Source organism: Phyllostomus discolor, chromosome X (assembly GCF_004126475.2).
Source record: "Phyllostomus discolor isolate MPI-MPIP mPhyDis1 chromosome X, mPhyDis1.pri.v3, whole genome shotgun sequence".
Classification (NCBI taxonomy): Eukaryota; Metazoa; Chordata; class Mammalia; order Chiroptera; family Phyllostomidae; genus Phyllostomus; species Phyllostomus discolor.
Window position 1 is genome coordinate 29,287,956 of NC_050198.1, and position 12,283 is coordinate 29,300,238.

At 43.4% G+C, this 12,283-nt stretch overlaps 1 protein-coding gene across 1 annotated transcript in view; it reads right to left on the reverse strand.

Moving 5' to 3' along the window:
• Positions 1 to 2,977: 2,977 nt before the first annotated feature.
• DIPK2B (divergent protein kinase domain 2B) overlaps positions 2,978 to 12,283 on the reverse strand; it is a 46,159-nt gene continuing 36,853 nt past the window's right edge. The window contains exons 3-5 of the mRNA XM_028522883.2: positions 8,667 to 8,840; positions 7,233 to 7,521; positions 2,978 to 6,110 (exon numbers count right to left, since the gene is read on the reverse strand). Of these exons, the coding sequence (XP_028378684.1) occupies positions 5,770 to 6,110; positions 7,233 to 7,521; positions 8,667 to 8,840 (804 nt within the window). The 3' untranslated portion in view covers positions 2,978 to 5,769. The remainder of the gene's footprint in view (positions 6,111 to 7,232; positions 7,522 to 8,666; positions 8,841 to 12,283) is intronic.

Here is a 12,283-nt window from a genome sequence, read left to right on the forward strand (position 1 = left end):
GATCCATTTGTAATTGTTTGTAATTTATTTTAGTTTAACCCACATCCTGGTTAATCTTAATTATTTATTTGTGACTATGTGAGATATTACCATGGTTCTAAGAGTCAGATTTATACTCAAAGGTATACTCAGGCAAGTGTCACTCCTCATTCCTACTACCCCATTTCCATTATTCTTACTCCCTATAGATAACCAATCTCATCAGCTTCTAGTTTATTCTCTTTCTCTCTTTTGACATATCTATCTATCTATCTATCTATCTATTTCTCTATCTATTATCTATCTGTCTATCTATCTATCTATCTATCTATCTATTTATCATCTATCTAAATAAAATCACAAGAGTTACAGTTAGGATGATATAATGTATATATCACAAGTGAGCTGATACATAGATGTTTTTGTATACAGTATTGCTTTCTTCTTACACAAAATGTAGCATCATATAAATACCCTCATGTGCTTTGCTCTTTTTTTCTCATTTAGCAGTATATCCCACAAATCAATGTCAGTTCATAGAAATCTTCCTCATTCACATAGAGAGTTGCATCTATTGTATGAATGTACCAGTCTATTCAGCAACTCTGCCATGTATGAGCATTTAGGTTGTTTCCAGTATTTGTAGTTGCAAAGAATGCTACAATTAACTAACTTTGGTGCACTGACTTTTACAAGAGGGGCTAGCACAGAATCTGAAGGCAGACATGTCTGCTTACAGAGCCGCTGGTCCCTCTGTATTGCCACACTGACTCTATAGTCATAGCCCAGGCCTGAAACTATGCCCTGGTAACCCTAATGGATAGGTTGCTCCCTGTCCTGTCTACTTCTACAAAGAGCTCCAATGGGTGGGACACTTGAACGGGTTGCCCAGTTGCCCTTTTCTGACTAATTTCTCTAAGCTGCCTTCTTGGAGGGTTATTAAATTTTCAGGTTGGGGCCCCTGCCTGGGAATTGACTCTCTTACACAGCCCACAACTATAACCATTCTTAAACAATGCCATAAAGAGCTGTGGGCAGACCAGACTATACTTGTGTGCATGTGAGCAGATATGCCAATACATGTGGGCAATAGGCCCAGAGTGGGCAGAGAAATCACATGACCACCAATAGCCAGTGGACTTTCAATGGGTCAATCTAATTTCCACATTTCTCTGCAATACTGAGTACAGATGGACTTCCCAAGGCCACCAACACTACCTGATTGAAAAGGATTCCATTTTGAGCCTGGTGGAGGGCTGGGTTGTGGAGGTGAGTGTAGTGACCAATCAGCTACCATTCATGATCAACCTAGAGTCTAGATAGCAGGAAGGAAAAAAAAATGGTCCCAGTCAGGCTGTCCTAGCAATTTGCAACATCCTGGGGATTCCTATGGGCTTGGCTGATAGTGGCTTGGAGCAAGGATCTGGGTCCTTCTGGAGAGGCTGCAGTACTACTTTGGCTGTGTGAAGAGTTTTCTGCCAGGAGGCCTTCTGCTCTTTTCCTACATTTGCCTTCAAATACAGAATAGCTACATATGCCAGGCCCTTGAGAGACATTGTATTATTTAAATAGGACAATAACTCCACAAGGGTGAAATTTTTTCTCTCTATTTTTTAGATAAAGAAAGTGAGGCTCAGAGAGTTTAAGCAATTTACCCAAGGTTACACAGTAACTAGCAGAATCATGATTTGAATCTAAGTATATCTGCTTCCAGAGCTCCAGATCTTTCCCCAGACTCCACCCTCCCAAATCCAACAAATTATTTATCATAACTCTAGGGGAAATGTTCAGGCTCATGGAATCACTTAAAGGCAGAAGTCAGATGCTATAGGGGAGGACTGGGAAAGTAGGAGACCTAAAAATTGTTGCTTTGAGCAAATTATTTGAACCAATTTCTTCATTTGAAAAGTAGAATTTACCTGCAGAGTTGTGGTTATGCCCACATGGTAGCTACACCAGATGTGATGTGTTCTCATAAGTCAGTTCCTTTGCCAAGAGAATTGTTAAATATTTTATACATCACCTCTGGTCCCACACCTGCTCCCCTTGGTTGTGGAGGTCAAGTAAGACTTCAGTAAACCTGAAGAACACTCTACTCTGATGTTAACAAGAATTAGTATTCTCAGGGACTCAGGACTTACTCCATAGTCATGCAATGTATGCAGTCCCACAGGGCTTGTGCTTAGTTTAATGTCCTGTTATCCCCATCTTGCAATTCTTAATGACAGGAAACCCCCATATTTTTGTATTGCATTGGATTCCACAAATTATGTAGTCAGTCCTGAGGACAAAACAAAGGCAGTGGCTGGTAAAATTCAGGAAAATATTCTAATGTGTCCAATCTGATACCAGAGGACTAAAAATATATCACAATAATTTTTTCTGGCTGAAGTTCTTTGAGTGTTCACTTACCTGCTTTCTGACTGTCGAGAGAAAAGAGTTGCTCTTGAGGAAGTGTCTGTGTCCTGTGTACAGGACACAGTGTAGGACAACAGTAAGTTTACATTTGTTCACATGTAATACATACAATACAATATAATGTTTTGTATTGTATATAATTTGTATTGAATATAATACAATGTTTAATAAACAATAATATAAGAATAAACTTTGTGTTTTGCTCTTACAGTGTGGGACAACAGTAAGTTTACATTTGTTTACATGTAATACATACAATACAATACAATGTTTTGTATTGTATATAATTTGTATTAATATAATACAATGTTTAATAAACAATAATATAAGAATAAACTGTGTTTTGCTCTTACAGTGTGGGACAACAGTAAGTTTACATTTGTTCACATGTAATACATACAATACAATACAATGTTTTGTATTGTATATAATTTGTACTGAATATAATACAATGTTTAATAAATAATAATATAAGAATAAACTCCATGTTTTGCATACTCACAACTGTAAACATACTTTTGCCCCATCTGTACATGGTCAGCATGGTGCGTTAGTCCATTTGGGCTATTATAACAATATGTGATAGACTGGGTGGTTTATAAGCAACACACATTTATTTCACATTTATTTCTCATAGTTCTGTAAGCTGGCAGTCCAAGGCCAAGGCACTGGCAGATGCAGAGCCTTGTGAAGGCCAACTTCCTGGTTCATAGCCTGTACCATCCCCATGTATCCTCATAGTGAAGAAAGGGCCAGGGAGCTTTCTGGGGTTTCTCTTAAAAGGATGTGAATCCCATTCATGAGGGTTCCACCATCAGGATCTAAAAGCCTCACCACCTAATATCCTCACCTTAAGGGTTCAGATTTCAATATATGAATTTTAAGGAGACATGAACATTCAGTCTATAGCACATGGTGCATGAAAAACAGTAAGCAAAAACATCTGAAGAACACAAACATTGTCTTCAGAAAGAACAGCTTCCCAGCACCTGCTCTGTGGCCATCCCTGTGCCAGTTTCTATGAGAATACACAGCTACCTCCACCATCCTCAGAGGTCTTCCAGCTTGATGGAAAGGTAGGACACAGAGCTCTCTGGATTTCTCTTTGGGATTAGCTTCAAATGGGGCACAGACCTGTGGTTCAGGGGTACAAATATGCGATTCAGAAAGGGCTTGTGGGAGCTTGTGCTGTCAGAAAAAGCTTCTGGTCAAGGTGAGACATCCAGCAGTCTTAAATGATGCAGAAGAGGAACGGAACCAGCCAAGCCTTAGCTCTGGGTATAGACGCTAACATACTCCTTCATGTTGGGTCTGACTTTTGAATCCATCACAACAGACTGGAGTTGGGAGTACTGCAGGTTGGGCTCTCTGGAAGCAGACACTCAGATGAAGTTCATAGTGTGCATTCATCTCTTGAGCTGCAGTAACAAATTACTACAAAGTGGGTGGTCTGAAGCAATAGGCTTTTATTCTGTCACAGCTCTGAAGGCCAGAAGTCTAAGATCAGTTTCACTGGGCTGAAAGTAAGGTGTTGGAAAGGGCTATAAATCCTTATCATTCTGACCAGGCTAGAAGGAAACTGTCTCAGACTCAGCCTGCCTGACCCTGCCCTTCCAGAAGCTTGGCCTGTCACCTTCACTGTCATTGCTGCCCCAGGCAGCCTGGGATAGTGCCTGGAGCAGTCAAAGGCAAACCCCTCAAGCAACTTATTTGCCATAAAATAGGACTTTTGGTGGCCTAACTTTAAATGTGAGTGAAAGGACCAGAATTGGGTACGCCAGGGTAAGAAGCAGAGGCTGAAGGGGAATGAAAGAAAAGCATGGATTGGTAACAAGGGTTCTGAACCATCCCAGCAAGTCACTCTTCATCCCTGGGCCTCAGTTTCTTGTCTGCACTGTGAAGCCTGTTAAGCCAGGCCTTCTAACCTAAAGGTGGTTATTCAGAGGTAGAAAAGAGAGGTTAACTAAGAAGTCCTTGTGGGGGACAGGGCTGGTAGGGAGGCTGGGCAAAGGTTCAAAGAGCTCACCACTAATGTCTGTGGGGCCAGGGCAAAAATATACGTGGAGGCCCACATACCATATGGCTAAATATTTAAAAGCCATAAAGCAAACTAACAAACACTTGGTAAAATATGTTTTGTTGCTGACCTTGAAAAAATTCTATAATAACCTGTAAGGTCAAGTTTCAATGAAAATTCTCAGGCTCCTTAGAGTCCTACATTGGAGGCTATGAAGTGGAGAAAGCTGGCCTGGGTCCAGCTATGGCTACAATGAGAATGGTCTGCTCACAGACCTCTTGTTCCAGGGAATGGAACTGGCTAGGTGCCCTGTACTGAGCTTCGAAATACACCTTTGTGGTTGGGCTGATGCCATGCTTTCCCTGGGCTGTTCCCTGCAGCAGAGGCATAAGGGCTGCCCATTATTGGATACTTGTTGCTCATCTAATGGCTAGCTTTGGCTCAAGAACACCCTGACAACCTTGCCAAAGCTTCCTTCCATTGTGTAAAACAGTCTAGAATACTCCTACTCAACCTTCAGGCTCAGACTTGCAACCTGGCCTGCTGGCTCTTCCAGCTGTTTCTGAGTCCCTTCTTTCCTTCCACACAAGCACCTTCCTTAATACAATCCTTGACTGTTTTATCCTGTCTTGATACTTGCTTCTCAGAGGATCTGGATAAACACACTGACCTCCAGCCCATCCCCCACTTCTTACCTCTGACTCTTTCCCACACCATGATGTGCTTTACTTGTACCTGTATGAGGCCCCAGACATTCAGGGTGTGTCCTTATCCATATGTGCCTTTGGCCTGCAGTCTTCTTACCCTGGCATGGTGTGGGGAGTATGACAGATGTAGCTAGCTCAGAGGTAGAGGGAGCAGAAAAGGGCCCCTTTTGTCTGAGTCTAACCTAACGTGCTACTGGCCAGGGGCCTCACCCCTCATGCCAGCCTCTTGACCTCCACTGTTCTGCCTCATTCATCCTGCCTGTGTATACTTCTGAACACACCTTATAACCACCTGGGCTAAAAGTAGGAAGCATATTTCCCTGGCCCTTTACATCTCTGTCTTCTTTCACTAATTCGAGATTCTGGTGGAGAACGGAGGAAACAGGGGCTCAGAGGTTGAGTGAGTGTCCACACTTGGATCTTCTGATGCCCACCTCTGGCTCTTTTGTGATGTTCCAGCCAGTGGAGACAATGACACTGTGTCACACAACTGCCCTCCAGTCACTGGAATGTTCCTTAGTCCCTGGGAAATTAATGTGCATTTCTGCTAATGTCTAAAACATCTGCTTCTTTCAACTTTGCAACAACTCAGCTGGGAAATGGAGAGCCAGGGATGTTGTCCCTGGAGGCCAGCCAGGCTCCAGCCCATTAGAACTTATCATTATACTTGCAGTCTGGATATCGGTAGGCAAATCTGGGATTACAGGTTCTCAGGGGTCTCAAGATGTCCTTCAGCTGGCTGGCAGCCCCTAGAACTTCAGGGTCTGGGCGGGTACCCTCTCCACACTTAGCCAGGAGGACATCTATCTGCTCCTGCACTGGAGAGGGGAACTTTCCCTGGAGAAGTTGAGGCAGCACCTGCTGACACACCAGCACCAGGCTCTGCTTCTCAGGGATGGTATCACAGGAGGGCAGCTCAGTGTTGCAGCCAGTAACCAAGCAGCTAAAGATGTCTTTATTCTCTCCTGCCCTGATGGCTGCTTGGCTGTCTGGAAGAGAAACAGGAAATGTTATACACCCTACAACCTGCTCTCCTTGGGGGAGGTGCCATTAATTATTACAATCGCTGGGTGAAGTGGTTTAGTCTCCTAGCATCTCCTGTCTGCAGGAGATTTAGGGCTCTAGAACACAATGGCCCATGCTGAGAACAACATGGGAGGAACTGCTATAGTAGGTTGATGCCCGGGCATGGAAAACACACTTATCCCTACCAGAAGTCGGGCTTACAACTATAGGGCTCACCTCTGTATTGTGATTCTCCCATTCTTACTACTGAATTAGGGAACTCAGGAAATTACTAGAACCGGTATCATTTGCCCTTTAAAAATACAAAGTTGGTAGAAAGAACAGGTAATTCAGAATATGCATTCAATGGATTGTAGTGGGACTGATATTCAGTGGTTTACATATCTCAAATATTCTGAAATCAGCCATATTTCTTCTAATAAAGGCAAACAAGGAAATGAGTAAGTGTGGTTTAATTGGTCTATTTTGGTAGGCTTTCTCATATAAAAAACCCTCTGTCCTATTATTTGGTGCATAACATTTGGTCACCATTAGAGACTGGGATACTCAAAGGGCTCCAGAAACCCTGATGAGTCTATACACACTGTGAAAAACAGGATTCACTTGTATATCTCATGTGGTACCATGCTTTTTAATTGGAAACTTTATAAAAAGCAAAGGTGCCAAAATGTTGTAAAATATACAAGTGAATCAGCCAGATAATTTTCAGGCAAAGCCTAAAAGCATCTGATGAGAAAGGTGCTGAAAGGGAGCTAGAACCAGGATCAGTGTGTGTGTGAGGAAGGGCAGGACAGGTCCATAGGCCACAGAGACCAAACTGGACAACAGTATTGCCCTTGGGGCCATGCCATGATGCAAAGTGCCCCCCACACCTGGACAAGATCAAGGCCAATTCCCCTTTGGAGATAGAGTTGGCAGCATGAATTCTAAAAGGGGAGAGGGACATTTAATCTGAACTTGGGCTGCTCTCTCTATGACATACAGAGACTGGAAAGGCCTAACGGTGCTATCCCTGGGCACCCTTTCAAGCTCCTGTCACTTTGACTTCCCTTTTGACAACTGCTCAGCCATCCCATGCTGAGTACCTTCCTGCTTGTCGATGACACCCAGGGCACTAGCATCCCGGATGAACAGATGCCCATTGTTAAAGATACCAAACATGGTGGCATCCACATGGGTGAAGTAGAGGAAGTAATTCAAATCGTTGCTCCTCAGAGACTCCAGGACCCTGAGGAGCTGGTAGGCCAGGTCAGCTGCCTGGTCTGGGGGTGCACCATAGAATTCCTGCAGTAGGTTGGTGCTGGTGCTGACCAGGAATCGTCCACAGGAGCCCAGGTACTTGGGCAGTGGCCATCCTTCGGCTCCAGGGAAGATCTGCCAAGCCAAGGGGAGGAGGAGGCATTAGATTAGAGAAAAAAAATTCACAAACACAGTGTTCTCTCTCTCTCTCTCTCTCTCTCTCTCTGCCACTGCCTCTCAGTCTCTTGGAATGAAGCAACACTGGCATCCCATTCCTCCCCTCTTTCTTTACTTGTTTTAGATGAATAGATTCAAAAAGGAAGCTCTTATTTCTATGTGCTGGATTGCATTTTAACAGTGTCTCCAAGTGAGATATAAGAATGTAAGCTATGAAAATGCTAAGGCACTTGCCAGGATTCTAGATGGTATTCAGATTCAAGGGAATATGTTTATTTTTAAGAGTTGTATAGTTGAAAAAATATGACTACTATGTGAGATTTCACAGATATCACTGCTTAGGAAGAGGCCGTGGGGGTGGTGGAAAGAGGGTCAAGTTAAAGATGATTTAGAGAAAAATATTTTTTAAAATAACAATGCATGTGGAGGGTAGGGTGGAAATGGGAGAGGGAATGGGGGGATAAATGGTAATGGAAAATAAAAAATAAATAAAATTTTAAAAAATTTAAAAAATAACAGTGCAAACCCCATGTTCTATGCAAACACCAAGGTCTGTGGTAGGCCAAAAATCAAGAAGCCTCCCCTTGGAAGACACCAGTTTTGGGAACCACTGAACTGGCCCAGAGTCCCTTTGTACTCCCCTGTCTTGTTGACAAGTATATCCCCAGACTCTAGTGCTCCTCATCATTCCCCTATTGATGGACATTTAGATTACTTCCATTTTTTTCTCCTTTCCAACTATATGTACCTACAGGGCACTCTTCCTGGGGGGTCATTCTTTGGCTATTTCCCCACCTCCTGGGCTTGCTCAAATCTTACTCATCAGAGTTGCTGTCCTTCACAGAACCCTTTGGGGCTACCTCATACAGTGAAGGTGCCTGTTATACCCATACCTACCTCAACTCCCACACTGCTTTTCTTTACAGCAACTATAGCACTTTCTCCCTGTAGAAGCCAATGAACCGAATGCCACAAAGGTACTAGCATGGGCTGGTTGCCCCAAATCATGCAATAAAGAGGGAGAGAGATCAACTCAGGGTTGTCCCCCTAGGAGTCTGATGTAAACCTATTTCCTGGAGTGGCTTTATAGGGTTGCTATGTACCTGTAGGAGAATGGGATGCGTGTTGACAGCCAACGTGTAGAGCAGGCGCAACTTGTCACGGTCCGTGAAGTGGTCCATGAAGATGCTACCGGCATCAGCCACCTCAGCATAGCGCCGAACCACACGGTCCAGAAGTCGCTGTGAGGGGCAGCGTAAGAGGGGGCTAGGCAGGCCCTGTGGGGAGGTGGATGAGAGTGACTCTGAAGGTTGCTGAATGCTTGTGGGAGGTCACAGCAGGCCAGGGCACTGGAAGGCCCTGTTTGTGGGGGATACCTTAGGGTTGGGGGACTAAGTGGACCCTGGGAGGAGAGAGACCCCAAGAAGGTGGAGGGAGTGGGGAGTGGGCTGAGTGCTCCTAGGGGTTGGCACAGGAGGAGGAAGAAAACCCCTGGGGTGGGGAGTAGGGCAGGAAGAGGCCCAGTAGGCTACACAGGAGGGAGTAAGGAAGCCCCTGGAGTGGAGGAAAGGGGCCAGAGCTATCCTGGAGGCAAGGGACCCCCTACAGGCAGTTAGCAGGCAGTCTAAACCATGGAGCTCTGGTCTGCATTCTCATCCACCATGGTGCCCCACCCTGCCCTTCCACAAAGAGCTGATCTCGGGCTGAATTATGAGATCAGGCCTCTGCAATTGGCCTTTTTAATTCCCTCTACCATTTCACTAGGATGTCACCACAGTTATGATGTTGCACACTAGCATCTTATGTATGCCACTTTGTTCTTGGAATAAAATTGGGATACGGGCCTAGGCTTATTTCCTATGACTTTCTAACCATCTCCTACACCTTTCTCCTCAGGCTGAACAAAGACAATGAGCCTACTAATAAAAACAAAGAATCATTTCAGAACAGGGCCCTGGGGCCAGTCTGTGACAATTAACCCTGGCTCCACATATACCAGCTAGCTGTGTGACCTTGCACAAGTAACTTAGTCTCTCTGTACTTCAGGTTCCATTCTAAAATGAGGTGCCAGTAATAACACACTAAGAGGTCATAGGGATCAAATAAATTAATAGATGTAAAATGCTGGAACAGGGTCAGGTGAGCAGTAAACACTCAATAATACTATCTGTTCTTATTAAATTAAAAAGTTAAACTCTCAGCACAGACAATAGTGGTGATAGACAATGATACCAATGACAGAAAAAGTCAGACTTTGTGAGTGAGAACAGGATGTTCAAGTTCCAAGAGCCTGGCTTTGAAGATCACAAACCACACCTGAAAATCCCAGGGCAGAACATTTGTTCACAATGTGTCTGTAGACAGTGTTTGCAGGTGGCCTGCCTAAGGGAGGCTCTAGCTGAGTGAGCCATTGGGACAGGCAGCTAGAGGCAGTCCCCAGAGCCCTGGGCACTGCAGCATGGGGCAAGGACAGCAATGTGGAGCCCTTGATCTGCCCAGTGGGAACCCAGGAGGGTGGAAAGACTTCAGGGGACCTAGAGGTCAGAGCCTGGAGTTTGGAGAAGGCTAGAACAGGCCAACTGAGTAAGTTGTCCAACCATCCTGCTTGCTTGGGACTGAAAGTTTCCTGGGACACAAAACTTTCAGTGCTAAAACTGAGAAACCAAGATGGTTTATCACGCTACCAAGTGCCACAGCTTGATCATGGCCTTGGGCAGCATAAGCTCCTACCCCCAGATGAGGGCCAGTAAAGACTGGTAGAGGCCAGTGTGGATGCCTGTAGATTTACTACAACCTGGGCACTTAACAGGGGCCTTCTGTGCAGGGTGGTATTGAGAGTAATTGTCACACTTCTTCACCACAACCCCTAACAGTCTTTAAAACAGTCAACACAATTTAGTGGGTTTGTCACTATATGGTCAGTTGTACATGTCAACTTGGCTAGACTATGGTGCCCAGTTATTCAATCAAACACTAATCTAGATGTTGCTGGGAAGATATTTTGTAAATATGGTTAACATATCCAGTCAGTTAACTTTAAGTAGATGAAATACTTCTTGATAGTGTGGGTGGGCCTGTCCCAAACAGTTTAAAGGCCTTACAAGCAAAACTAAGGCTTCCCTGAGGAGGAAGGAATTCCATCTCTGGACTGTAGCTCCCTTTAGCTCCTGCCCAAGGGTCTCCAGCCCACTGGATTTGAGATTTTTCAACCCCCACAATCACATAAGCCAACTTCTTGAAATAAACCTGATTTACATATACATAAAATTATATATTATACTATATATAATTATTTTATATGTAAAATTTTATATTAATTAATGGATCACATGTCAATTTAATATGAATTAATAATGTTTTATATTTGCATAATATAATTATAGTTATAGATAATATCTGTATAATACACACACAGATTATATGCTGGCTAAGGGTAAAGCACTTGTTCCTTGTGGAAACGATAGCAACTGAGACCAAAACTAGATTTGCTTTCATTTTTTCTAGATGACTTTTGGCTGCTTCCCCAAAGCAAATATTACTCAAAAGACAAAGATTTACCATCACTAAACATATTTAGATACTTGCTCCAGTGGAAATAAATGTGTAGAAGAAAGAGCACTAACTGCTCTTAGAAAGAAAATCTAAGACAAGTGGCATGGCTCTCCCATTCAGATCAGAAGTCAGGAGTTTGAGGTCACAGTACTAGCTGAAGACACAATCTAGTTCAGGACTCTGACCTTTCTTTCCAAGGACATATGCAACTGACTATCAGAGAGTTATGAATATGACCCAGTACAGAATCATAAATGGACTTGAAATCTTTTTTTTTTGCTCATCAGTTTTCATTAGTATTTGTGTATTTAATGTGTGGCCCAAGACAACTCTTCTTGTAGTGTGGCCCAGAGATGCCAAAAGGTTGGACACTCCTGGAAGCCTTAGGCCATAAACTTAAGGCAAATAAAAATTATTTTATGTTTGCAAATTATAGCACACATGTTAAAGACAGCAGATATGCTAACTCTAGTCATTTTATTCCTTTTCTTACCCTTTTCAATGGCCACCACTGTCTTTCCCATCAATGGGTTAGGCCACAGACAGTACTCATGTTGCCTATATAGAATGGTTAACCAGTGCATTTTTTTCCCCATGCACTGGGAGGAAAAAGGGTTTTAAAGTTGGCCATCCTGTGCATGTTCATTGTGAGACATTGAAACAACATGGAATTGTACAGTGCAAAAATGAAAAAAATCTCCTGTTGCCATTCCCAGAAGCCACCATTGTTATGTGTGGGGATACACACATATAGTGATATCAGAAGAAAAGAGCTCAAACGTGATTTTTTTCCAGTAAGAATGTTGCTATGGCCAGCTTGATTTGGAATGCTGAGGGAAATCTCAAACAAATGAGTTTTTACTTGTAGTGAATTTACTGTTATCAAGCTCTCCTAACACCCAGGGAGAAGAAGAGAAAGTTCAAGTACTAATAAACCTGTGAGTTGACTTTCTGGTTACACACTTAAATATCTTCTACATGATTTCATTGTTAAAGATGCTTGTGAAGCAGGGTTTAGGTTAGTTATGTATCATAGTTAATCAGTGTGTCATAATTAAAATGATGACAAGTCAGATGGAAGGAAAATGGCATCGGAGTAGGAGGAAGCAGATTCAGCTTCCCCCTACACATGGGAGAGAATCCTGGCCAATCTACGGAGTGGAGGAGC